Below are 27,022 nucleotides of genomic sequence, written 5' to 3' on the forward strand. Positions count from 1 at the left end.
GAAAACAGATGAGTTTTGACTGCGCTTACGAAAACATCCACCCGGCCGCCCCCAGTTAGACTCTGTCAGTGTGAGTGAGTGAGTGATTGTGCAAGGCGGAGGACGATTTCATTACAGGTCCGGTTCAATTCGAGATTTTTTTTTCTCAAGCCAATTCTAAGGGCACAATTCCATCGCACGAAAAAAAAAATTCGACGGCTAATCAGTTGCGTTATCAATGACGTGAGGTTGAACCCTTACAATAATCATAAATCAAAGTTCGATTGATTGTTTGGGAAAAGAGGAAAAGTTTGCGATTGCCAACATGAAGTAATTGTGTAATACGTCTATTCTACTGGAGAACGGAATGGAGTAGGATTGTTAAAGTCAGCATTCGACAAGCGGTCATTAAACTATCCAGAAGTGAAAGATTAACGAAGGGATCACAAAAAAATGAAATCATTCAAATGAATGCCGAATAGCGATTTTCACGACTGGTTTTTCTTAGAAGTAGGGTGAGTCTTGCCTACGTAATAAAATTGTATCACAGTGAAAGTGTGGAAGTTTGGTGAAAAGAGCTGCTGGTGTTTTTGCCCTTAATGCCAAGAATGGTTCCTTAGAAGGTAATGGCAGTTTGTGAAAATAGTGCTACACTCCGTCTTCCACCTCAGATGGCTGATCAGAAGCAACATATGGAATGGAAAATTTAATAGCATCAGCAACAGCAGCACCTACCGATAGCGCAGTGTCGCTGGTTAGGCAGGTTTTTCTCCGTGGAACGGAGCGAGTGAAATAATCCACACCGCCAAAGCAGGAGTCATCGAACATATAACTACAACGCCCTGCTGCTCGTTGCCGGATTTGGCGAATGCTGCTGAAAGGTAATCAACTGGATCGATCTTCAATAATCTCTTCTTTGAGTTTGATTATTCTGAAATCTGAGTTAAGCTGGAAACAATTTCAAATTGTGAAATACTTCCATTTCAAAAAGCTAAGCGTATACCTTTTATGTCAATGCTCCATTTCCCAATCACACCTTCCAAAGCGAACATGGCAATTCAATACCTTTCCATTCCCCGATACTCGAAAGGATTCGTAAACACTTCAATAACCGGGAATTCAAACGCTGTTTTGGATTGGCTAACACCCTATTAGTAGGCCTCAAGGTAGCCTTTTGGGAGTATTTATATTTCGTCTAAATTTAAACGATCAAAACTTTTCGCAACAAACTATAAAATTAGAAATTATCACCAAGAAATAAAATCCGATCAGTTTGACCTTACACAAATCTCCTTTACAGTATGTATCTTCTTTAGAGTCTTTCCCGCTCATGTATTTTATTTTCGACGTCAAATACGCTTAGTTCCAGCATTCAGTCCGATATGTGATTCCATCATCTTCTCAAGGTTGCGTATCACAATATAATCGCTGTCACTAAAGCCGAAAAGTTGTACGGATTTTCGGAAAATCGAACCATTCGGGTCGAACCTTGCTTTTCAAAACACACCAAATCAGCTATTGGTGATAGACGACGACTTTAAGAAAGCAATGTGATTGCTTGGTAATTGCAACAGTCAAGCTTTTTTTCTCACCGCTTTTTGCAGATGGGGCATACCACTTGTTCAATCTATTCCTGCGGTAGAATCTCCTTTTTCGAAATCTTGATTCATAAAAGTCTACGTTTGTCTACGAAGAAAGAAGGGAGTTTTGTTCAAAGTCCACGTAGTTTCATAAATTAAGAAAAAATTAACTTCGCAATTCTGGCAGCCTAACAAGATTTCTTTTTATAAGGGATTCGGGATAGGTAAATGGTTGAAATATAGAAAGTAGAATTTCCGAAAGCTAGAGTAACGGCTCCCTACTTCATCTGAGCTCCTAAATTTAGGTTTAAACCATCTCATAACTTTGAATATAAAATACACCTTTCAATGTGCCTGAACAAAACTATGGAATGATTTTAAATGTTTGTGCTTTTTCATTCTTTCCTAATAACTAAATAGTTTGAAATCCTTCTGCGATCGTTCTTTTTTTCAATAAAATATACATCCATTTTCCAATTTTTGAAATATACTAATGGGACCACACGAAAAAACAGCGTAAAAACCACAAAACTTGAAAAAATGTTTATACCAAATTCCTTAGAAATACATGAAACGTCCAGATCTGAATTTTCTAGGTGTCAGAGAGTTGACTTTAAAAAAATCTCGAGATAACACCAGATCTCGACGTTTCATGCATTCCCAAGACAAAACAAGAAAATGGGATAGCTTTGAAAATTGGCTGAACAAAAATCGCGTAACTTCGGAGATCCGCGTATAAAACCGAACTGTTTCGGATTCAAATAAATATTACTACAAAGTACGTATTGAATACTAATAATATAACCATTCCAGCAAATCTAGTTCAACTGGTTTCATTCTAATATATGCCAACATAACGCTTTTTTATTCCATATTCCCAGTTATAGCTTCCAACTTTTTTCTTCCGTGTTACCAGTCTTAGCCTACTGTGATGGTTACTCACTTGATCGTTTGACAAATTGTCATAAGCTTTTTCAACTGGATTTTTTAGCAGAGTATATCAGGCACTCTTCAAAAAAACTATATTTTGTTTCCTGTCGTTCATCCGGTAAAGTTATTTAAAATTTTTTGTATCCCTTTCCGGTATGTGCATCTTGATTAAATGATAATAATTTGTGGCCACATTTCAAGATAAAAAAATTTTCCTAACTTTAAAAAAAATTGCATTCTTAACGATAATAAAAATCAAAAAAAAATAATCCACTATTCAAATTGAGTCAATAGATTAAATAACCATCAGTGACCCAAGACGTGATAATAGTGCATGATAATCATGTGTTGTGAAAACGAATAGTCAGAGCCGAGGGTGCGTAAATTAAATAAAACATCGCGTTATTTCAAATTCTTCGCGTAAAAAAGGTTTTTCAAATTTTATTTTCTTTTGATGTAAACAACATGAACAATCCTACAACGTCCAATGCATTAGCGCCTGTGGACGCTCTGAGTGTTTTCTGAGACTATGGAAATTCTTAAAAGATGGTCCAATATCCAATAACAACTTGGAGTATTGTCCTTAGGGACTACATTGTGTCATAGTAAAAACTACAACGGCTAATGCTTTTTTGTATGTGATTTATACTTTAGAGCTACACATTGCTTACTTGTCTATTTAAAGCTATTTTGATGTAGGTTCCCAGTCGTCCAAGAACTTCAGTGAAAACAGGTCTTAAGATCCACACGAACATTCAGCTGTTTATGTATAGTTTTTCAATGCTGCTCATAGTCGTAGAGCTACCGCCCTTATTCTGAATAACGACGTATTGATTTTTCGATCGAATGTGGTTGCATCATTTGCAAAAACCTTTTTTACGCGATCATCGCGTAAATTAAATGAAAAATCGCGTTGTTTGAAATACAACGCTTAAAAATGTCGCGTAAATTGAGGTTTTAGTGTACTGTCTCTCATCCACCTCTTTCTTCTTCTTCTTCTTTTTCTTCTTCTTATCCTTCAGATTATTCTTCCTTCTGGTTGACATGGGTTGGTTGCGCTGCAACTTTGACTGTATTGACAGTTAATGTTCGTTTATAGTCCAATGGACTTTCTTTTTACTGGACTTCTACCAATTGCCAAACTCTTTTTCAAATACTCGAACTATCACCACTATAACACGAGACGATGTGCTCATCTGTTGAGAGTCATCTCCTAAATGCTCCTCTTTCTCAAAACTGTCGAAAAACAAACATCAAAATTTTTGACTAGTAGCGCAGTTGAAACAATTCAATTGCCTACTATTGCACATAAAAAATCTCAGTTTTCGAGCGGACGTCAAATTCAAAGCACCAACCAACTAGTTTGTCTGTGTGTCAACGATTGAGCATGTTCCCACCCTTCAAACCAGCAAAATTTTAACGAATGAAGGTATCCTACCAGTGTCTTTGCTTCTTATTTGACGAAAAACGATACGGCTGATGCTTCTCATGGGGACAATTAAAACCACCATCCACCCATGACCTATCCCATTGATGTCGACGATCCCCAAAACAAGAGACGAAGACGAAGAAATGTGCGCCAGACGCACGAGTAGATTTGTTTCTAATGTTGTTTTGTTTTTCATGACAAGAAGAAAAACGAAGCTCTTTCGGTCCGTGTTCCCGGTTATGGCGCAGAATATTATGAAACAAAACTCTGGATCAGGCAGTTTTGCACCAGATTAGTGTTTTGTTCATTATAATGGTTTGGAGATAATGTGACGATTACACTCAAACTATAATGAACTGCTGCTAACTCTGCTATATAAACAGATGCAGGTTCTTGAAGCCTAAATGAGGCCGAAACATTATTGTTGAACATACCAAACCCTGTCGCTTCTTCAATTCGCGATCCGTCCGTGTAAAACATTTTCTCAGAGTCAATATGCCTGAACTTACTTGAAAATATTTTTGGGATTTCCGTCGAACGTAGATGATCCGGGATTCCACGCACTTCGCGCTGCATGGATGTATCGAAAAATAAAGTTGAGTCAGGGACATTTAGGAGGCTGACACGGATAGGAATATATCTTGAAGGGTTGATTTCCTGTGACATATGGTTAAAATATACTGTCATGAATTTTGTTTGAGATCGAAGCTCGACTAGTCGTTCGAAATTATTAATTACCATGGGATTCAGCACCTCACATCTTATTAGCAGGCGTGATGAAAGCTCCCAAAATCGATCTTTTAATGGAAGAACTCCCGCTAGAACTTCAAGACTCATTGTATGTGTCGAATGCATGCACCCTAAAGCAATTCGCAAACAACGATACTGAATTCGCTCCAGTTTGATAATATGAGAGTTTGCAGCGGAACGAAAGCAAACGCATCCATATTCCATCACTGAAAGTATCGTTGTCTGATACAATTTTATTAGATCTTCCGGATGAGCACCCCACCAAGATCCTGTTATTGTTCGAAGAAAATTTACTCTTTGTTGGCATTTTGTTATCAGAAACCTAATGTGTCCTCCCCACGTGCATTTGGAATCGAACCACACCCCGAGGTATTTAAAAGTTAAAACCTGTTGGATCATTCTTCCCATCATATGGAGCTGAAGCTGCGCGGGATCATGCTTTCTTGAAAAGACGACTAACTCTGTTTTCTCCGCAGAGAATTCGATACCAAGATGAACAGCCCAAACGGACAAGTTATCTAAGGTATCTTGCAATGGTTTATGCAGATCAATAGCTTTGGGTCCAGTAACTGAAACCACGCCATCATCTGCCAATTGTCTTAGTGTACATGGGGTTACTAGACAGCTGTCAATGTCATTTACGTAAAAATTATAGAGGAGCGGACTGAGGCATGAGCCTTGCGGGAGACCCATGTAACTATTTCTGAGTGTTGCCAAATCGCCATGTGAAAAATGCATGTGTTTCTCTGACAAAAGGTTGTGCAAATAATTATTTATAACCGCTGGGAGTCCATTTTGGTGAAGCTTGTCTGAAAGAACATCAATGGAAACTGAATCAAATGCTCCTTTAATGTCTAAAAATACAGATGCCATTTGTTGCTTTTGAGCGAAGGCAATTTGGATGTCAGACGAAAGTAATGCAAGGCAATCATTCGTCCCTTTATTTCTACGGAAGCCAAACTGAGTATCTGACAACAAACCGTTCGTCTCGACCCAAGTGTCGAGACGTCGTAGAATAATTTTTTCGAACAATTTTCTGATGCAGGACAACATCGCAATGGGTCTATATGAGTTGTGATTGGAAGCTGGTTTCCCCGGTTTTTGAATGGCGATAACTTTCACTTGTCTCCAGTCAGGTGGAACAATATTTTGCTCAAGAAACTTGTTGAACAATTCCAACAAACGTCTTTTTGCGAGGTTGGGCAGATTCTTCACCAAGTTGAATTTAATTCTGTCCAACCCTGGAGCGTTATTGTTACAAGACAAGTGTGCTATAGAAAATTCCATCATTGAAAATGGGTTATTAATAAAACCATTATTTGGAGGAGATTCCCGTATAATGCTCTGCGTAGGAACAGAATCTGGGCAAACTTTCCTAGCAAAGTCAAATATCCATCGGTTCGAGTATTCATCACTCTCATTGCCCACGTTACGATTCCTCATTCGTCTGGCCGTGTTCCAAAGAGTGCTCATTGAGGTATCTCTTGACAAACCTTCGACAAAATGTCTCCAATAGCTACATTTTTTGGCTCGAAGTATGCTCTTGTACTTGGTTTCTAAAACCATAAGTTTTTCAAAATTCTGAGGAGTTCCTCCTCCCCGTTTTAGAAACGTCTTGCAAGCATTTTGTTTTGCGAGTTTAGCCTCTGAGCACTCTTTGTCCCACCAGGGGTTGGGAGGCCTTCTGTTAGTCGTTGGCCCAGGAAAGCGTTTAGTTTGGGATTGTTCTGCTGCCTCCAGAATCGAACAAATGAGGAAGTCATATTCTTCAAGTGGAGGGAGCTCTTCCATTGAATTCAAAATACTAGAGATACTACTTTGGTATTTAATCCAGTCGATATTTTTTGTCAAATCATATGGAATACTAGCGGAAGTAGCAATGCAATTGCTACTGCTAATTGAGATGATGATTGGTAAGTGATCGCTACCGTGTAAATCAGGCAATATTTTCCAGGTGCAATCTAGTCGAATTGATGTTGAGCAAAGAGATAGATCTAATGCACTTGGGCGTGCCGGAGGTCTTGGGATCCGTGTCATGTTACCCATATTTAATACCGTCATGCTAAAATTGTCACAAATGTTTTGTATTAAAGATGATCTGCTATCATTGTAAACGGAACCCCACATAATACCGTGCGAATTTAAATCCCCCAGAATCAATCGTGGTGCAGGAAGGGCTTCAACCATTTCATTAAGCTGTTGCTGTCCAACTTGTGCTTTTGGAGGAATATAAACCGAAGCTATGCAAATATCTTTGCCTTTAATGTTTATTTGGCAAGCAACAACTTCTATACTAGAAGTTGAAGGGATGTTTAATCTATAAAAGGAATAGCATTTCTTAATTCCCAAAAGCACTCCACCATACGGAGAGTCTCTATCGAGACGTATAATGTTAAATTCATTATTGCACTGCAATCGGTGTCAATATCTTTGCATCCTACACACTTAAATCCATTTCTTGAGCTCGGCATAATAAAATGCCGAAACTGATCAGCAACACCTAAATTTGCTGATTGCTCAGTAATCAATACGCATGTTTATGAACTTCGTTAAATGCATTCACTGATATTTCGGTAAAATGCTTCACTTTGCCGAAATTTGGCATAATTGCTTGCTGAATTTATCAGTAAACAACAGATATGCCGAGATTCAGCACGACAGCTGTCATTTATTGCTGCGTTACATTTTCGCTTCGCATTGCGCGATTATTTTCTGATGAAATTCTCGAGTGAAAAAATGGATAATCTTCGAAGAAACGTGGAACCACTTGCAAGTAAAAATATTGAATAAATATAGTGACATGTTTCGCTTTATAAAAAGCGACTTTATCAGATCACATTATAAGAGAAAAACACCCAACACGGGGCTCAAAGAGTCCTCGAGACAAAACTTTGGGGGATATGCGAAAAAATAACAAAATGCATGGACAAATTCAATAGATCAAAGTAAGCTTATTTTTTGAACAATACCGTATATGCATCATTAAATATTGAAATTTTTTGTATATTTATTTTTATTTTGATATTTCCAGCTCGACTCAAGGTGGCCGCATCCGGAAACGCCTCTTTTTATTATGCTACAATCCTGGAACAGTCGAAATATAAGATTCGTCCATATGAAACATCAAACCGATCCAGTGGTTTTACTGTCATTTGACCATCGTCGTCGAGTCAAGTTTCTTGGCACTGGACACGATACCGTGGTCGACTTTTCGGTTCCCACTTGTGAACCATGCAAAACGAAACGAGAACAAATTGAAAGTCTTGTTCGGCCTGACTGACACTCAACAGTGCCAGCTGCCATGTTTGTCAGCAATTTTAATGAACTACGAAAACCAACGGCGCTTCCGTGATTCGCCCAGTTTTGGTCCCAGTTTGGGTAACCGCAACCCCGGTTTTCTTTCGATCTTTTCTACTTCTAACATCCGAACTTGGCCGGTTGGAAAGTGTTTGCGAGGAGTAGGTATAGTAATTCCCGAACACGCGACACCGTTCTGTGGCCGTAGATGATAATCAGTTCCGAAAGTTTATGGAATTCTTGTTTAGTCATTGCGATTCACAAGTTTCGTGACTGGAGCTACTTTGGCACTCGGTAACTGACAAGCGAGGGGTGTTAACTACAGGTATTTTTTCCCCCGCAATGCAATCGAGTAGTCCGTGTCTTTCGAAATAGACACTCAGAAAATAATGAAACTAAAGATGGTAGATGGTTGAAATAAAAACACTCGTCAGGTTCCGTACGTCCGTAGCACATTTGTTTTAAATTTACTGCTGGACATCCGTTTTAGTTGTAGGTGAACAATTTTACTGTTAATTAAAAACTTTCTGATTGAGGGGGCTTCTACCTTGTGAGGGCAGACTCTACTAATGAGATGACTTTTGGTACAATAACCCTATATAATTTCTTTTTTTTTAGAGTTGAATACACGAAATGGGAAGGAGAGGCATCTTTAAAAGTGGCGACTAATACAATGCGCAATAATTAAGCAATCGTATTGAAATTTTGAATTTTAATTTTGTTAAAGCTTAAAGCCGTCTTTAATTTGATAGTTCTGGATTTAATGAAGACAACAGCAGTAACTACATTTCAAAACCTCAACACGGAATTATGCCAAAAAAATCAACGGTAACAAACCCTCTGTGCTACACTTCTTTTATAATTTGATCTCTTTCACAGCCAAATAAAAACACAAAACCACAAAATATTAGTAGTTAATGTCTATTGACTTGGATTCAGTGGATCGTTACTAAATTGGCTCCAGTCATATCTAATTGGTCGCAAAGTGTCTGTAATAGGAGTAGATGGGGTAAAACTCACCCCCTAAGGAAATGTAGCTATATCTTAACTATAGAGAATAACACGGAAGAGTTTCATGCATGACTATCTTCTGCAGGCGCGTAGCCAGAGAAAATTTTCGGGGGGGGTTTTAGAACATGGTGATAAATCAACACATGTACAATTTATATCACAATGTTCCCCATGGGTTATAATTTTTTGTTTCGGGGGGGGTTTGAACCCCTAAAACCCCCCCCTGTATACGCGCCTGATCTTCTGTAATCATTATTTCTCAAAATTACGTACAAATACTCGCTGAATGCATTGGAAAATATATGAAATATCTTATTTTCCAAAACCCTTAAAAATTGTCTATTGAAATATATGCGGGGTATGACACCCGATCGTGGAAAACATGAAAAATATATATTTTGAATTACGCGAAGTGACGGATGATCTTAAAAAACGGGTAAACATCTACCAAAACAACGGATTGAAGCTCATGACATCCACGGGGCAATATGCACTCTGATAAAGCTTCTTTTTCTTATGTAAAGAAAGCTTTAGACTTTTCGTTGACGAAATATTTGCCAGGTGGAAGATTGTTCACTATTATTCATTAAATTGATAACTTATGGATAATGTTTGTAAGCAAATTCTTGAGCATTTGCCTCACGCAATTCGGGTCGTTTTGCCCCCAAAAATATGAGACGATATCTTTGACGATTTTTCTATAAAATTGCAAATACATCGTCTGTATTAGAACTAATTTTAGAAACCCGAATAATTGGCAAAGAAGTTAACTGGTTACATAATTAAAATCGTCTTTCTCACCCTAGAAAATTACTATGGAACGAACATCAAAAATTACTTCTAACAGAGACATAATTGGTTTTTACATTTTTTTTATTATATAAAAAATAGGTATAGAATCCGCTCAAACTTTAGAAAAATTTTCCGAGGCCCGGAGGGCCGAATGACATATACCAATCGATTCAGCTCGACGAACTGAGCAAATGTCTGTGTGTGTGTGTGTGTGTGTATGTGTGTGTGTCTGTATGTGTGTTGTCAACTAAGAGGTCGAGATCTCAGAGATGGCTGGACCGATTTTGATCAAACTAGTCGTAAATGAAAGGTCTCCCCGTCACCCAAAACGCTATTGAATGGTTTTGAGATCGGATGTTTACTTTTTGAGTTATACGAAGTTTTATGTCAAAATTTTTAGTTTTTTGACAGTATCTGTTACAATTGACCTTAAAAACGATAATACCTATCCAACAAGCCATAGATTGTTAAAATCCGTTCATTTTTAACGGAGATATCGAAATTTTTGTGTAAACGACTTTTCCCCCTATTCCAGAAGTAGGAGTTTTGAGCGCTGTCTGACAAAGAAATGCTTGGGAGCAACGGAAAAGACGATTTTTTATACTGTTACATACAATTGATTCTAAGTACCAGAAAGACTGTGTACAGCATCCTTTTTCATGACATTTAGCCTCGGACCGATTTTAGCACGGCTCGTTTTTGGCAACATAATCGTTCGAATATGACTGAACCATATGATGGCAGATTTTTTTTAAATTATGTTATATTGTTTTAAACTACTTACAGCAATAAATGCTGGAAGAACATAACATCCGTATACCATTCGAATCAGTTCGTCGAGATCAGCAAATGCGTGTGTGACAAATAATTTCACTCAATTTTCTCGGAAAAAATTTTCACTCAATTTTCTCGGAAAAAAATTTCTCGGAACTCAATTTTCTCGGAATTCGATCACACTTCTAGATTTAAATTCGATCCGATTTGCAGTCTGTGCAAATGTGTGCAGTGATAAACGTCTGTTTTCTTCAGAGTATTTCCGAAACACTCTTCTAACATATGCAATGTCGTCGCACCATTAAAACCGTTTTTATTGCAAAATTTATTGCAAAATTGTTGTTGCAAATTCAATACCATTTTGAAAATTGTATAAAATCGAGGACACGCACAATCGCAGATGTACTCAATACAGCGTAACTTTTACAAATGTCCAGATATCAAACTGAAAATTGGATAGAATAACAATGACAGATGTGGCAACTTGAAAAAATTCTTATCGGGTGACTGAATTTGAACTTTACAGGTGACTTAATCCCTCATACGATGTAATTCATAAAGACCTAATTTGTCAAATGACGGAAAATTTTATTTGTAAAGACTTAATGTTAGATTAGCTTGAATTTTACTGGTTTCGACTGTAACTTGCGTTCTGCTAGCAGGTGCGACTGTATGAATTTAAATGCACCTTTTACCAGCCAAGCAGATGCATGCTTCTGTGGTTCAGTCGATTAACAGACGTACTTGCGATCCAATGATTTTCGATTCAAGTCGCGGCGGTTACTATCAGTGTTCTTTTTTTTTTATTTTATTGAATTTCATGTCATGAAGTCTTAGACACAATATTAAATGTTCTTCCACGTAAATTGGCGTGAACTGCGACGCTCCATTTATGTGCATCTAATAATAAGGTTTTTTTTAAGTGTGTAGCTTCTGACAAACAAAATATTTTAATTTAATTAGCTTATCTCAGCATTACTGAATCAAATAATTATCCTAGAGTGGCCTTTGGTGAGCAACAAGGTTAATTTTCACCTGAAATTGAATGGAGACTGTAGTGGCAGCTAGCCAAATCCCATCAAAATTTAAAGGGGGGGTTTCAGCATGGAAAGTTCATTTCCATTTTTCAGCTTCTATAATTGTGTCATACTTTTTTTTCAAATCTCAATGAATCATAACAAAACTTTCATCACTGGAAGAGTTTTCTTCCTTGGACATAACCTCTTTAATTTCAGCGACATTTGCAAACTTATTGATCTCGATTGTTATCAGCGATTTTATCACAATTTTAACCAGTCTACTTTTGTAGCAGATCTACTTCATTCACGAATTGATTGCACCGAGCTGTTACAGTTGTCACAAATTCATATTTGTCGGTGAAATCTTCGATTTTGCCTTTCTTATATAGAAAGGTTATGTAATCACTTTGAAACGAGACCCGGAGGGCCGAATGTCATACCATTCGACTCAGTTCGTCGAGTACGCAAAATGTGTGTATGTGTGTGATAAAAATGTGCCCTCCATTTTCTTGCAGATGGCTGGACCGGTTTACACAAACTTAGATTCCAATGAAAGGTCTCTTAATCCCATTGCCTGCTGTTGAAATATATTCGGATCGAACGAAAAAAAGTGCACTCGATTTTCTCCGAGACCGCTTAACCGATTTTCTTCAACTCAAATTAAAGGCGTTAGAGTTCTATAGTCCGCTGTTGAATTTCATCTGGATCTGATTTTCGGTTCCGGAGTTACGGGGTGAAATGTTCAAAATAAATAATAAAAAAATGCACTCGATTTTCTCAGAGAGCGCTCATCCAATTTACACAAGCTTAGGTTCGAATGAAAGATCTTACAATTTCATTCTCTTTTTACGATTCCCGAGGGCAGCCGAACGGTTTTAAATTTCAATTTAGCTATTGCATATTTTTAATATTGTATTTTCTAGTCGTGAAGAAACCATGTTTGAGTGGAAAGAAAAACTACAGAAATTCGAGCACCAAAGACCAAATCAAATAAATATAGCAAAAAGTCAATGTCATTATTATTGGAATTAAATATGAATAATATAATTAGGATTTAATTTTTTTATTTTAGTATCGGCGATTTGGAAAACTGTGTTGAAGTACTAACAGAAAATCAAGAAACCTATAAGGGGAATACTCAATGTTTTTGCATTCTGGAACAAGTGATTCTCAACTATTATAAATGAATAACTTACATATTCATAATCCAGTCCCGTGCGCAGGAATCATTCAAAGGGGGGGGGGGGGTCAAAGGAGAATTCAAGAAAGGGGTGAAAAAGGGGTGGGGTTCAAGAGGGTGAGGAATCAAGGGAGAGAGGGGGGTTCAAATGGTGGGGAAGGTGCAAAAATTTGAAAGAAAAGTAAAGTTTTTTGCACTTTTATATAAAAAGTACTCTTTTGTTCATGGTACTTACTGTTGAAAAATCTTCCATGGGGGAGTAAACCCCCCCCCCCCCATTGCACGGGTCTTTTATAATCTCGAAATATTGTTACCGCTTTGACGTTGTAACGTTACGTTAAAAACCTATCATGCGAAACAAAATTTAATCGATCTCGCTCGTAGGAACGAACTCGGTGTATATTTCGACGTCAACATTTCAAAAGGGCCTAAAAACAATTGAGAGTTTCTCTTTGTTTACTTTCTCTTTCGATTATATCTGCGTTATTGTACAAACGTTCGGTACGTATTTGGTACTGTTAGAAACATGGGAATATTGTCTTTCATTCTACACGAATATTTCGTAAGTACACGTGAAAATTAAGGAGATATTAACAAAAGAGAACATAAACAAAGAGAAACTCTCATTGGTTTATGTGACCTGAAGAAATGTTGACGTCGATTTCACTTTCCCTTTTCAATAATCATTCTTTAGATGTTGTTTATAATGGCGTTTGCCATGTCCATCCGCGTGCTAATATCCACTTGCGTCGATGGTTCGGAAAGATTGTAGAGCCTGGGGACGGGTATAGCGTGATGGGTAAGTCGATGCCTTTCACGCCGCCCGCCTGGGTTCGATTCCCAACCCTGCACATAGGGTCAGAAAGATTTTCTGGCCCGAAGAGGCGAATGACATTAATGTTAAAGCCTCTATTAAAAAAAAAAAAAGATTGTAGAGCCACAAAAAAATTTATGTATTTTACTATATCTCAATAAATACTGGGATAAAAAACCAAGTATCGAAATGAAGAGATTCCTGTTTGTAATAGCTCCGGTGTCGAAACCGAAGTAAGATGAACGCAATTCAAGTTTTGATAGTGAAGTGTAAATCGAAAATATTTTTTAACGACCAAACACGTCTACTAACTGTAAGCTTTGTTCACAAGATGAATGAAATTCTTTGGTATTTTATTTAATTTCCATTGTCCCAAAGAATTCATATTAAATCAGTATCCATATCAACGAAGTATAGTTGTTTATCAGAATATTAACGGTAACCATGGTAAAGCTGAATTTCCATCCACAGTGATATTGAAAACAGTGATATGAAGAGAAAATTATATGGCACACTTTGACAATTAGCAGAGCATGCTCGATAAAGTTACAATAGTCCGAAATATAAAATCAAAATGTTTGTTGGAGGAGAATTTTGTTCGAAAATATGTCACCTGACTTTGCAAACCGCTAGCCGCAATCCATCTGAAAAAAAATGTTACCACTGTCAGGAGTGTAATTTTTTGTGGTTCAAATCCCAACTGCTTTCACATTCATATATTTCACACCAGTTGTAGTTGAAACTGTGATGTGATTGAGATTCCAACGAAAACGATACAGGAGGAAAAAAGGCTGATAAACATGTCAATTGTGTGAATTTTCAAAAGAGGCGAAGTGTGATATAATTTCATAATCGCTGGAAATCTGAAGCAAAAATCTGAACAAATTGGTTTTTCTCTTGCAGATCACATTACTAGGATGCTTAAGCGAAGAAACTAGTAAATACTAAAAAAGCATGATTAAACACGAATTTGTATCAATGTATATTGACATACTTGTTTCATTCGTTGGATTGAGTCGGACCACAAGTTGCACATTAAAAAAAATCCAATGTTTTTTTAACATTTCTCCAAATTTCAACAATATGTAATTACCTCAACGAGATTATCGTTAAATATCTTGGGATTGGGAATTATCTCGACAGAGAACGATATTTCACAATATCTTCTTCTTCTTCTTCTTCTTGGCAGTCGTAACAAGCTGATGCATCATAAATTCTGAAAAAATTAGCCTACGCACAGCGTTTCTTCAATCTATTTACAAACGTTTGATTACATCTAACAGGTCGGAATGTTTATTAGTTTGTTTTGTTGCTGTGGGCAACCAACCATCGCCGTTCCAAACAATTTTCCGGCTCGTTCCGAATTAAAAATACACCCACGATCTCCATGCGGTGTCCACTGATTCCACACCATAACTTTCCAACACTATTTAATGTAGGTTGAGCCGGTCTATTTTTGCACGGCTCCGCGAGGAATAATTAGAAATGCATTAGGGTGGTACCAAGGGCGACGCGATTTGTGTTTCGGCTATAGTGGACAGCTGCTAGTCAGAACGAGAAATCATAAGTTGTTACTAAATGTTGATTTTTATGAGTGTCAGAACAAAAGCAATGTTATACACTCTCATGAAAGAGATGGCTACTCAATAAGATGGACATCTAAGTAACATTTCAAATCTTCGTTAAAAATGCATAAATTCTACATCTCTAAGGGTTACCAGAACGCCGGTAGTATTATACTGTACTTTAATATTTCTGCAGTCTGTCCCATACTTACAAGTGCACAGCATGACTTAATAGATGACACATTTGTATAGCATTTTGCCCGCTTCGTCGAGCGAATGCACCTCCTCTGTATAATGCTATAGTATGTATTGCATTGAGAAGTGGAACCTACCGGTATGTAAACTGCATATCTATAAAAATATCCTCTGAAGTAGCGGGACGTATAAAAATAAGAAACGGAGTAGAGTAACACAACCATCGAAATACTAGACAAATGTCACAACAGGTGTTCTCGCGGATAACTACTGTCTAATAGAGCCGCGCTTCAATTAGCACATTCAACCTGCACGAATTCATTGCATTTATAACCCCGACGCAACCGGTGACACTGGAAATGATGGTGAATTGTTTCCAACGAGCAACGAAATGCTTCGACTGCTCTTTTTCCCTTCCTGGACAAGCAACAAAAGGGATTGTGAAAAGTCATGACACAGCAGAAAAAGTCACTGTGCTGGAAGAACGCAAATAGAGCGCCCTTTGCTTGAGCGGATTTCAAAGAAAGAAAAGCGATGTGAAATAGTCACGTACGAAACTGTTTCGCCTGTAGTCATCGCAACATGAGCATGCTTACACATAGTTATCCTTGCTACCAGTCTATGACAGTTCGGTTCCCATAGGCAGTTTAAGAAAATAAAACATCAATATGTGGGTAATTGTGGCCTGGAAGGAAGATATTCCGAAATAATCGTTAGAATTATCATTTATCTAAAATTTTACTCTCCTGTAGAAGACGCAAACCGCAGGGTAGAAACGTAGAAACAAAGGTATTCTTTTAAATTACAATCGAAACCAGTAATTCAACATTAAGCACTTGCAAATGGATTTTTCATTATTTATGAATTGCATTGATTTGGTCATCTGTAAAATTCATTTTTTTTTTGTGTGTAGGGGAGAGCACCCTTTTCTTGTAAGCCTATAACATTATGCGAACATATATACATCAATGGAAAGCTAATATCCCTATCTAATGACTGAATAAGAAACTAAGTTGATGCAATCGATTGAAAGAACTTTGTTATCAATTTGATAAAGTGACAAATTTTGGCCATTTCAAAAAAAGTGTTCGGTTACCGGCACCCCTAAAAATTTCGCTAAAAATGGAAAAATATATCTAAAAACTGCAATTATTCAAAGAAAAAAACGGAACTTATTGTTTTCGGAGGCGTTTTGGACAAAAGTCTTCATTGTCTGATTGTGACCTCGCCAAAAATTTCAAAAGTCTGTAATTTCTGACGAATGTCTGCAAACAATCGAAGTTTCAAAAGTCTGTAAAAACCCTTTAGACGAAAAAAGTTAACTAAGAAATTTAATAATTTACAGACAAAATTTACAGACTTGGCAATTTTTCGCGATTTGTCGAAAAAATGGGATATCTGTAAGGGGCTGTCCATAAAAGACGTCACGCTTTTTTTTGACGATTTTTGACTCCCCATCTCCCCTTTGTCAAAAATTGTCACAGAAGCGAAGACCTTACACTCCACCCCCACCCCCCCCCCCCCCCTCCTCTTCCACCATGTCACATGTCACGAATTCAAAATAAATAAAATTCATCTCAATACATTCTCAATACAAACCAAACCATACAAATATGAGGGAAAAATCGATTTATTGCATGCTGTCATTAGATTAAAAAATAGCCCTAAAACTACAAAATCATCGGGATTATTTTATTAATATCAGTTATATAAATTAACAAAAGTATTTGGTTGGAATTGATGAAACATTTAATTCATCTGTTTTATTCCTCCTAGGGGTACACAGATATATTATTGTTTTAGGTAAAGAATAATATTTCCTTAGCGTAGCATACAGGGCTGAGAAAATAAAGACCAAAACCTCATCAAAACGAGATCACTGCCGGAGAATCTTTTCATGATCAGTTGATCAGTGAATTTTAAATCACATCGATAAATATCGGTACTGATCTTCCGTCACACAATGGATAGTTATTTTGAGCTAAAATGATTCTTGATTTATGTAAGTTCAATCATTGGATGATTCGATAAGCTTTGATGTTGGTGAAGGAAAATCACATATGATCAAGATAAAACATGACATGATCTACGTCTGAAATCGTTGATCTCCCGCCCTTTTTCAAATGGAGCACAAATGAATAAACTGCATCAGAATCAGATAAGAGAAATTCTTATGATATACTATTATCAATGCTAGAAAATCAAATTGCTGAAAAAATTGTCAGTGCATAACTTAAGTTAAACCGTTTGAAGGCATCTTTTTCTTTTTTACTCATATTAGGCAAAATTTATTAATTTCGTTAATTTACTCACTCCTCCGTACACTTTTGCTAATCACAACAGAAATGATTTCCTGCATCACTCATTACCGAATTTACAAGAAGAAGGTTTTACATCAACAAATACACGTTTTCCTATAGAATGTAAACGTTTATTGTAAAGATTTTTTCAGGAAATAGGGCAAAGCAGTAATATAATTAGGTATTTCAAAAATGCGCTCATTGAAAATATTGGACGTCACATTCCAAACCCCCCCCCCCCCCCCTTCCCCCTGTCACAAAAGGTCACGTTTTATGAAACACCCCCCTCCCCCTTGCGGCGTGACGTCTTTTATGGACAGCCCCTAATCGAAATCGGTAGACATTTTAAAAAGGACGAAAAAAAACTTTGGTTGCGAGAATATTGATAGTATCCGGTATTAAATCACGAAATAGATCGATTTCACCTCATAAATATTCAATCCACTCACCTTTTCGATGGATGCTTCTCAATTTATGATACTAAAAAAAAGTCATAAATAACTTTTGTGTTGATTTTCAAGCAATTAAAATTTGTTTTAAGCGCAGGAATAAGTACAAGCGTCTGTTTGCTTTGGTATTCAGCACAAAACATGACATTTGTCGGAATGACGCTATTTGCTTTCTGTAAAAAGTGGGAGTGCCGGCAAACCAACATCTTCCCCTAACTACGGAACATAAAGTGTCACTGTAATACAAATCGAGGATCACTAAACAAGATCGACAGTTGTTTTTCAGAATTGGTCAGTTCATTCGAAAATAACTAAATAAGTCATCAAATATAAATTCAAATAAGCTAACTATCGTCTTCTTTTATCATTATCATAGTACCTTAACAGAAAACTGATTGACCGTCAATCAAAATGACTCTATATTTCTTTCTCGACTACCTAGAGATTGAAGAAAAATATCGGTTCACCAAACTGATTATTTTCACTTCCAATTTGCATACTCGTATTTCAACAGTTAAATAATATTCTTTTTTAAACGTTTAAAGCTCTTAGAAGGATTTTTTTAACAATCGTCTCCATCGTTGTTCACTTTTCGGTGTACTATTTTGCTCCAATGCAAACGAGCAGCAGCTGAATGCTTATGTAATTTCCCTTGTTTGAAGAGAAACTCACTATACGAACGGTGCACAATTAAAATTAGAACTGAGTTCTGAACTTGACTTCCGAACCCTAATAAAGAAACTGAATTCAGTTGCAAAGTTTAGATCCAGAATCCATATTCCGAATCCAGCATGCAGGTTCTGAGTTCTGGAAATTGATTCTCAAGTAACAATTTGAAAGCCTTATGGTTGTGGTTATAATTTATAATAGTTTTGTAATTGATTCTGCAATCACTACCAGTTTTATAATAACTATAATAAGTGCCTCTTTTGGCAAGTAATATAACAGTTGTTACAGCTATGAAATCCTGAAACCCTTTATCCAGACTAACAACTGAACTTCAAATAAATCTACTAATACCAGAATAAAATTACACTGTACTAGAATAAAACCATGCATGTATCCTAAATATTAATTTCAAACATTTTCTTTGAAACATAATTATCAATTCAATTCTTGTATAAATCTAGTTATGTTTGTGTGCCCCAAACTAAATGAAAGACCTTGTTTTTGTTCGGTTGGTCCCGCCATGGGCCCCCTAAAACACCAAGATGACAAATTCCTGTTTTTTCTGACTTTCTGTGAAAAATCTTAACATTGGAATAGTTTTGGAACGGATTTTATGATAATATGCAAAACAATGTCTGAGGTAGTTCCGAAATCGAAGCTGGCGACTTCCGGTTTATCGATATTTCTTGAAAACTCTTACAATATAGATATTTTTGGAAAGTCTTTAATAAACAGATGCCGTAAAACGATGTTTGGTGTCGTCTCGAATTCCAATATAACAACCTTCGGTTTATCGATATGCTCTGAAAACCCTTCAAATAAAGGAATTTTCGGAAGAGATTGGATACCAATAAACTATGTTTGAGCTCGTTTCAATATTCAATGTGCTGACTTCCGGCATAGTGTTTTCAAGGAATACGGTAATGACTTTTAAGGAATACTAATAAACCGGAAGTTGTCATTTTGGATTTCGGAATAACTTCAAACATCGTTTTTTGACATCTACTCATCAATCCCACTCAGAAAATACCCAAATTGTTAGTGGTTTTAAGCGATATCAATAAACCGGAAGTCGCCATCTTGGATTTTGAAACGAGCCCAAACATCATTTTCTTGCACTTACTCCTCACCCACTTTCCGAAAATAGCCATATGATGGACGGTTTCCACATTCATTACGCAAAACTTTTTTTACGAAGTAAATTCCAAATAACGTAAACTTTTTTTACGTAGGCCGCTACTTATATTTCGGGAACTGGTCACACTAATGTCAATAGCTAAAATCTGGCAACACCAAAATAAAGTTTGATATTTTTTAACCTAAACGTACTCAGAACGTTTTGATGTAAAAGCGCCATTTGTGTTTTTCACAGCGAGTTAAAAAATCAATTTGGCTAAAAAATGGAAATTTCAAGAGAAGGATTTCGTTGGATTATTTTTCACAACTTTCGACATGAGCTATCTCAACAAGAGTGTGTCGATGAACTTAGTTCTTTGTATGGCAATAAGGCACCATCAAAAACCACTGTATATCGCTGGTATAGTGTACGAATTGTGGCCGCCGATGAATTTCGTGAAGATCGTCCAAAATCAGTTGTTTTGCCAAAAACTATCGATGTTGTGCTTGAATTGATCATGCAAAATCGTCATGTGATATACCGTACAATAGAGGCATCATTGGACATTAGTTCCACACGCGTGCATGAACGCCGTAAAAAAAAGAGTTGTTCTCGTTGGATCTCCCGCACAATTTGACAATCGCTCAAAAAGAGGCTCGTGTCGATTGGTGCAAGGAAATTTTAAAAAATACAATCGCTGTGCGTCACCCGACGTATATACGATCGTAACAAGTGACGAATCATGGATGTATACGTATGAGCCGGAAACAAAATAGCAATCGACTGTGTGGGTGTTCCAAAACGAGCCAAATCCAACAAAAGTTGTTTGCGCACGAAGCACTTCGAAGCAAATGGTAGCCTGTTTTTTCGGAAGAACGGGTCATGTGGCAACTATGCCACTGAAGCAACGTAAGACGGCCAATTCGGAATGGTACACAACCATTGGTTTGCCTGACGTCTTTGGAGAAATGCGCAAAACGAACAAGAGTAGACGAATCATCCTCCATCATGACAATGCGAGCTCTCACACATCAGCCCAAACCAGTGCCTTTTTGGCCGGCCAAAACGTCGAGTTGATGGATCATCCACCGTACAGCCCGTGGTCATCGATTTTTGACTCCAAAAGATGCTGTTGAAGCATTCAAAAACCATGTTTTTGAGGTACCATCTTCACAGTGCCAAAAATGCTTTTCTGCATGCAAGAGTGTATCGATTATCATGGAAAATACTTTGAAAAACAATAAATCAATTTTCACTTACAAATGTTTGTTCTTATTCGCTATTCCCGAAATATCAGTAGTGGCCCTCGTACGAACCGAATCCCAAATAACGTAAACTTTTTAGATCGGTAATGTAAGTTTCGGTGTACTTCTGTTACGCATAAATGAAGCGAATGCACATACAATCATCAGAGTTGCTCGTTCGTTAGAGGAATATCTCTCAGTTTGACATTAGCGCTTCTACAGCAATATTATTTGTCTGACTCCGTTGCACACAATCTAGCTACTTGTAAACGATATCAGAACTCCTGTCTTCAGCGCTATTTCTAGAACAGTAATATGCATTCCGTCATCACATTATTTGGGAAGCACTAAATTTGAAAAGAGCATACTTCAGTCACTAAGGAGTGTATCGAAAAGTAGTTAGCAACATTGATTTTTGAATAAAAAAGCTAAAAAAAAAACATATTTTGACATCAGTTTTCGATATATTGTAGAAAAATTACATTTTTATACATTTCACTGATTATACTGAAGAAAATCCTAGTTTCTGTGAAACGCTCGCACTTTGGACTTGACATTCTTCATTGAATTCTGCACAGTTACTTTTGTGACTTTCCTGGTGGCAGCTGTCCAGTTTTTTTAAACTCCTGCATGTTTTGGGACACTGTACCTTCCTTCCGAAAGTGCCGCTTGACAATACCTTTCAATTGGCCGAAGATCCGGGCAGTTCGGTGGGTTGATGTTCTTTTCCACGAATTGTACTTTTTTTTGACAACCACTGTAAACCGGAGTTGGCGTAGTGGGCTGAAGCCAAATCCGGCCAAAAGAGAGGAGCACACTTATGCTTTCTGTAAAGTTGTAGCATTCTCTTCTTCATACATTCTTCCTCGTACACCTAGGCGTTAATTGTGCCCTTCGTGAAGAAAATCGACGACCGCAAACCACAGGTACAATTTGCTTGCCAGACCAACACCTTCTGCCCAAAATTTTCCATCGCCACCGTAGTGTCAGCATCGTCCAGGTCCTGGTACACCGATTTCGTATAATATTGCGGTCCGGGCAGCGCTCGAAAGTCTTCCTTGGCGTAGGTTTCGTCGTCGATCAGGATGGACCCGACTTTTTCGGCACCTTCTGTTTCTTGTACGTTTTCAGGGAGTTCCGAACTTTGATCCGTTGAATCATTCCGATGCTGGTGTTGAACTGCTTGGCCAAATTCCGCGTCGACGCCGATGGGTTTTTCCTGAGGTACTCAACCACTTTTAAGTCCCGGTCGGGCTGACTGGGACCCATTTTACTACCGGATCGGGGCAAATCCTTCATGGAAAGGGTCTTACCGAACTTCTTGATAATATTTTTGACACTGGTGTGGTGCACTTTCACCCGTTTTGCAATTTCGTTCTACGTGACACTACTTTCTGTGCACCAAGTGTGCAGAATTTTCTTCCGCGTTTCCGGATCAATTCGACTCATCATTGAAACGATAAACCGCACCGTACCGAAACCAATCGATTACGCAGCTGTTTTTGACATGTAAACAAACATGTCACCGCAAAACACGCTGCAAAAAATTAAGCCATTTCAGAGTAATAACTGTTTGAATGTTGCTAACTACTTATCGATACACTCCTTAGTAGCAACAAGTGTTGAACTAACATTCCTTCACTTCCTCCAATGACCTGCATTGAGCGTGGCCAGCTACCTCATTAATCATTCTATGTTCTAAGCCAGTTTAGGTTACACTTTGGGTATGATTTACTAATCTTAAATAGCATACATTTGGTACAATATGCAATTTCACGTAACTATGCTAAAACGGGAACCATGCACTTGAGCCATTTTATACTGAACCTTTTATTGTTTACTTTTGCATTCAACAGAATCCTTACAACCGCGCACAATGATGATGAGCATCCTACGCTGGCTGCCGGGGGCATGCGGCAGTATTGGTCCGGCTCTGATTCCACCAGCTCACATCGCAGTACTGTGGTACTTCTGGCAAAACTACTCGCGGTACGTTGATAAACGGTTTTGCTCCTGCTCTTGCTGGGATACGGTATTCAAAGGTAAACAGTTTACTGTTCGTAAACATTTCCACGCTTACTTTGATTTACTTCCAGGAACGTACGAATCCGGCATCGCGTCCTACAAGCACATGTACTTTAACGCCACTCAGAATACGATGAAGATGTGGCTCCTGATCGTGATCGGAGTAATATCCCTGTACGAATGTACCAAATATCTAACGCAACTGATGCTCCAGAATCGAGTTCGGTACACGATGATCTTACTGTTTATGCTGTCCATTTTCTCCCACTATTACGCATGGTGGGCCTATCTGAACTATTACAACGACGAATACTACAATCAGTGGAATCACCAGTTGTTCTTTACGGTAGGAATGCTTCAGCATATCACTCTAGAAGTGATCCTTCGTTTCATCGATCGTGTTCTTTTTTGCCCGCAGATCACTGAACTCATATCAACCAGTTTCGTGCTGCATTTGGCCAACGCGGATAACACGGTGACCTCCCGCAAAACGCTTGCCATCGTTGGTATCGCAATCCTGCACATTCTGGCCAGCGGAGTGGATCAGTTCATATCAAACGTGTTTCGGGGGGAAGGATATCCGCATCAGGTGAATTATCCGAAGATTGTTCAATTGGAAGTTATTCGATTTCATCATTTTTTTTTTTGGCAGGTGGTTCGCGACCTCGGCTTCATGATCCCGGACGTGATGCATTTGCTCATTCCACTGTGGTTGCTGCGGCAAACACGGAAAGAAAGTTTCAGTACCCGACCATTCTACCGGGACCGGAATCTGCGGCGGGACGTGGCGCTCATGTTCTTCATCGTAGCAGTATTATTTACGATTTGTTCGTTTCTCTAAGATTAACCCAACCAGCCGGATATCAGAAAGCTGGTGCCGTGAGAAAAGAAGACCAACTTTTTCCAAAACAAGTGTCACGCTACTTTTAAATAGATATACGTTAAATTGTGCTATCCCGAATTCTTCCATTTTTATCGTTGTAGGCATGTGATCCATAATCGGACCGTGAGAACGTGATTTGAGATAACAGATTTTACAGCTTCCGTTAGAAGAGACAGATAGAATTATTTAAAACCAAACGTGACTGCACCCGTCAACGCTCTGCAAGACTGTAAGAAGGCATTACAAATTTAAGAATGGAATTTTTGAACAGAACAGTTGAAATTTCTAATGGATTTAACGTTTTGCTTTGCTTAAGAATACTGGTCTCAACAAATGAATAAACCATCTAAGGTACGCTATCTCGCAGTAAACAGTAACTGTTGACAGGTCGGGGATCATAGAAAAACTCAGAGACGAATAATTGGGTCTAGGAGTTAGTTTTCAAAGTTTATTGAAAGCTAGGACATCTATCAATAACAATGCATCATTATAGTATACTTAGTCATTTCTATAAGTTACCGAATATTTTTCAAGATTTGAGAACGTATGACTTGCTTTCGGAAAGTTATTGGACGGAATACATTGATGGATCAACGTGTCGTGAGTGATTCAAATATTTCAGCAACGGTGATTTTGAGGACCAGAGACGCTTCGGAATTCCGATTTTTGAAGACGAGATATCTGAAGTTTTTCTTGATTCCGCCTCATCCACATTGTAGTCCAGGCTTGGCCCCATCCGGTTACCACTTGTCTCGATTGACACATTGGAAGCATTAAAGATTACTTCTGATCTGTACTTCATGAATTGACAGAAGGATTAATTTGATGAAGTTTTTAATTTCCGTACTCGTAGATGTTATCAGATTTGCACAAAATTTTAATCAAATTTTTATCAATAGTGTAAAAATATGAGAACATTTGAGATCTGCCAGCATAGTTACTTAGAATTTTGAGACCATTGAAATTGCATACCCGAATTATTGAGCAAATCGCAGAACGAAAGCACTGAGCTAGAACAAAGCGTAGTAACTCCTGAAGATTGAAAGTAACGTCCTTGCCATCGCTTTTAAACGTCTATCAATTTGTCCTAACATCGTAGTTGAAATAGAGTTCCAAGTGAACTATTTTTCCAATTGATTAAACTGAAAACAAAAATCCTGCAGTAGTGAAAACATATCTTCTTACCAGTGTAGCAAATATGTCTTATAGCAGATGTCGTAGATTCGTGAAATCATATTTTCTGTCTAGTGCCGACTATCCAGCAGTCTATCATATCAACATTATTATGGGTTAGCAAAACTAGATTTCGACTTGTTGTGCGTTATTCATCATTTTGTCATGTTTTGGTATTTTACTGATATAAATAAACTAAACGCGATTTTATATACTATCGTCAAGCTCTTCCCCTTCGTATAGTATATTATAAAACAGTGGACTTGATAAAAATATTTTAGAAAAAAAAGTAGACAATAACGTTTGAAATGAAACAAAACCAAGAAAGTAACCGAAGCTAACGAAGGTAAATAGTTAATCTAATATATAGGACAAAGAAATGAAAGAACAACGCAGTCAAAAATAAACTGAATGGTTGAGTCTCAAAATTATTATCCCGATATGTACGTTGTTAGGTTTTAGAGATTGTTGTTGGTTCCATGCATACACATACACACACATACATGCACCTACCATAGTAAATAAAGCCAAAGAGCCAAAAATGAAATACCGGAGCACCACTAGTAGGGATAAACTGAATAGTATGCCATGCCGAATAACCGCCAATGCGATGAACCTACCGCCATATTACCTGCAGTGTTAACAAGGTAGGCGTTGAACACATTGTGAGTGAAATTCGAACGCCATATGACAACTAACTTTAGAGCGGAAATATTTCCCCTTTGACAGTACCCACCAGGATATAAATTTAAGTTTTTTTGTTAATCGATGAAAATGAAACAGAATAAAATAATTCAAACTGAAACCGATTTTTATTAGTGATAACGATGACAGCCTTTACACAGATAATAGAATAGTATAAGTGACGTAACCGACAAACTACACTTTTTTTCTATGCGCTTAATTTTCTATTTTCTGTGGTCGTTAGTCAGCACCTGCGACTGGTCAGGTCAGGGGAAACAAAAGAACCGCGCAAAAAACCGCACAAAACACTACGTAACTTCGGAAAGCCGCGTAAAAACATGCCTAAGCGTAACTGATCATTTTTTATGGTTTCAGTCCTAAGTCTTTAATGCCTTCCATTTTTTAAAAACGTAAGTTCACATCATTTGAAAAGAATTTTCGAATTTCAATTGAAAGTGATTAGCAATTTAGTTGAATAGTCTTAGGATATTTTGGAAGGTACTATGTGGGATTGAAGCAAAATGTTCTAGGTGTTGAAGGAAAGAGATCGATTCTTATCTTTTATTTTTTTTACGATTTCAAGAATGTGTTTTCAAATGTGACAAGCTAAATAGGAGTAAATACTTTGAAACTATTCAGTAACCTTTTCTAGGTTACAAATTTTGTTGATTATTCGTCGAACAAATTTAGTTCAAATAGATAGCGGTCAAAATTTCGAAAGAGAACATCACATCGATTTCACAGAAATCGCTAAGCCAATTTGAACAACCTTATATTCAAATAAGTTGTCTTAAAGCTATATGAATCCTTAATTCACCAAGATCCATCTTCCGTATCTGCAAATTTTGTGAATTCGTTATTAGAAGTGACGAAAAATTGTCTTAGTAACGGTCCAAAGCTCTAAAACAGAGCTCACAAGAATTTTCCAGAGATAACTAGGACAATTTTCATAAATATAAGAATGGTTGCAAATGAAAGGTAAAAATGGGTAGTTTGGCTTTCGCTTCCGAAACTGTATAATAAGTGTTACAAGCGTTAGTGTCATATATATTTTGTTTTCTTATTGTCTTCGATTAGAGTTAGCCTATCGCACAAACAATGTCTACGTCGTCTCTACGTTGATTGATGAGAGTAACTGTAACTGATATATTTTGATATCGGCA

General features: G+C 37.5%; 1 protein-coding gene across 1 annotated transcript; it reads left to right on the top strand.

The window, feature by feature from the left end:
• LOC131435688 (uncharacterized) lies at nucleotides 1–25,980 on the top strand. The gene is made up of 5 exons (XM_058603830.1): nucleotides 1–860; nucleotides 22,951–23,136; nucleotides 23,191–23,465; nucleotides 23,538–23,708; nucleotides 23,772–25,980. Exons 1-5 carry the CDS (start codon nucleotides 848–850, stop codon nucleotides 23,958–23,960), a joined length of 834 nt encoding a protein of 277 aa, XP_058459813.1. The 5' UTR covers nucleotides 1–847; the 3' UTR covers nucleotides 23,961–25,980.
• Nucleotides 25,981–27,022: the final 1,042 nt, after the last annotated feature.

The sequence above is a fragment of the Malaya genurostris genome, chromosome 3 (assembly GCF_030247185.1).
Source record: "Malaya genurostris strain Urasoe2022 chromosome 3, Malgen_1.1, whole genome shotgun sequence".
Classification (NCBI taxonomy): Eukaryota; Metazoa; Arthropoda; class Insecta; order Diptera; family Culicidae; genus Malaya; species Malaya genurostris.

Coding starts and splice junctions, on each gene's coding strand:
- LOC131435688 (XM_058603830.1), top strand. Junction 23,137..23,190: donor CTGGGATACGGTATTCAAAG/GTAAACAGTTTA, acceptor ATTTACTTCCAG/GAACGTACGAATCCGGCATC. Junction 23,709..23,771: donor GGGAAGGATATCCGCATCAG/GTGAATTATCCG, acceptor TTTTTTTGGCAG/GTGGTTCGCGACCTCGGCTT.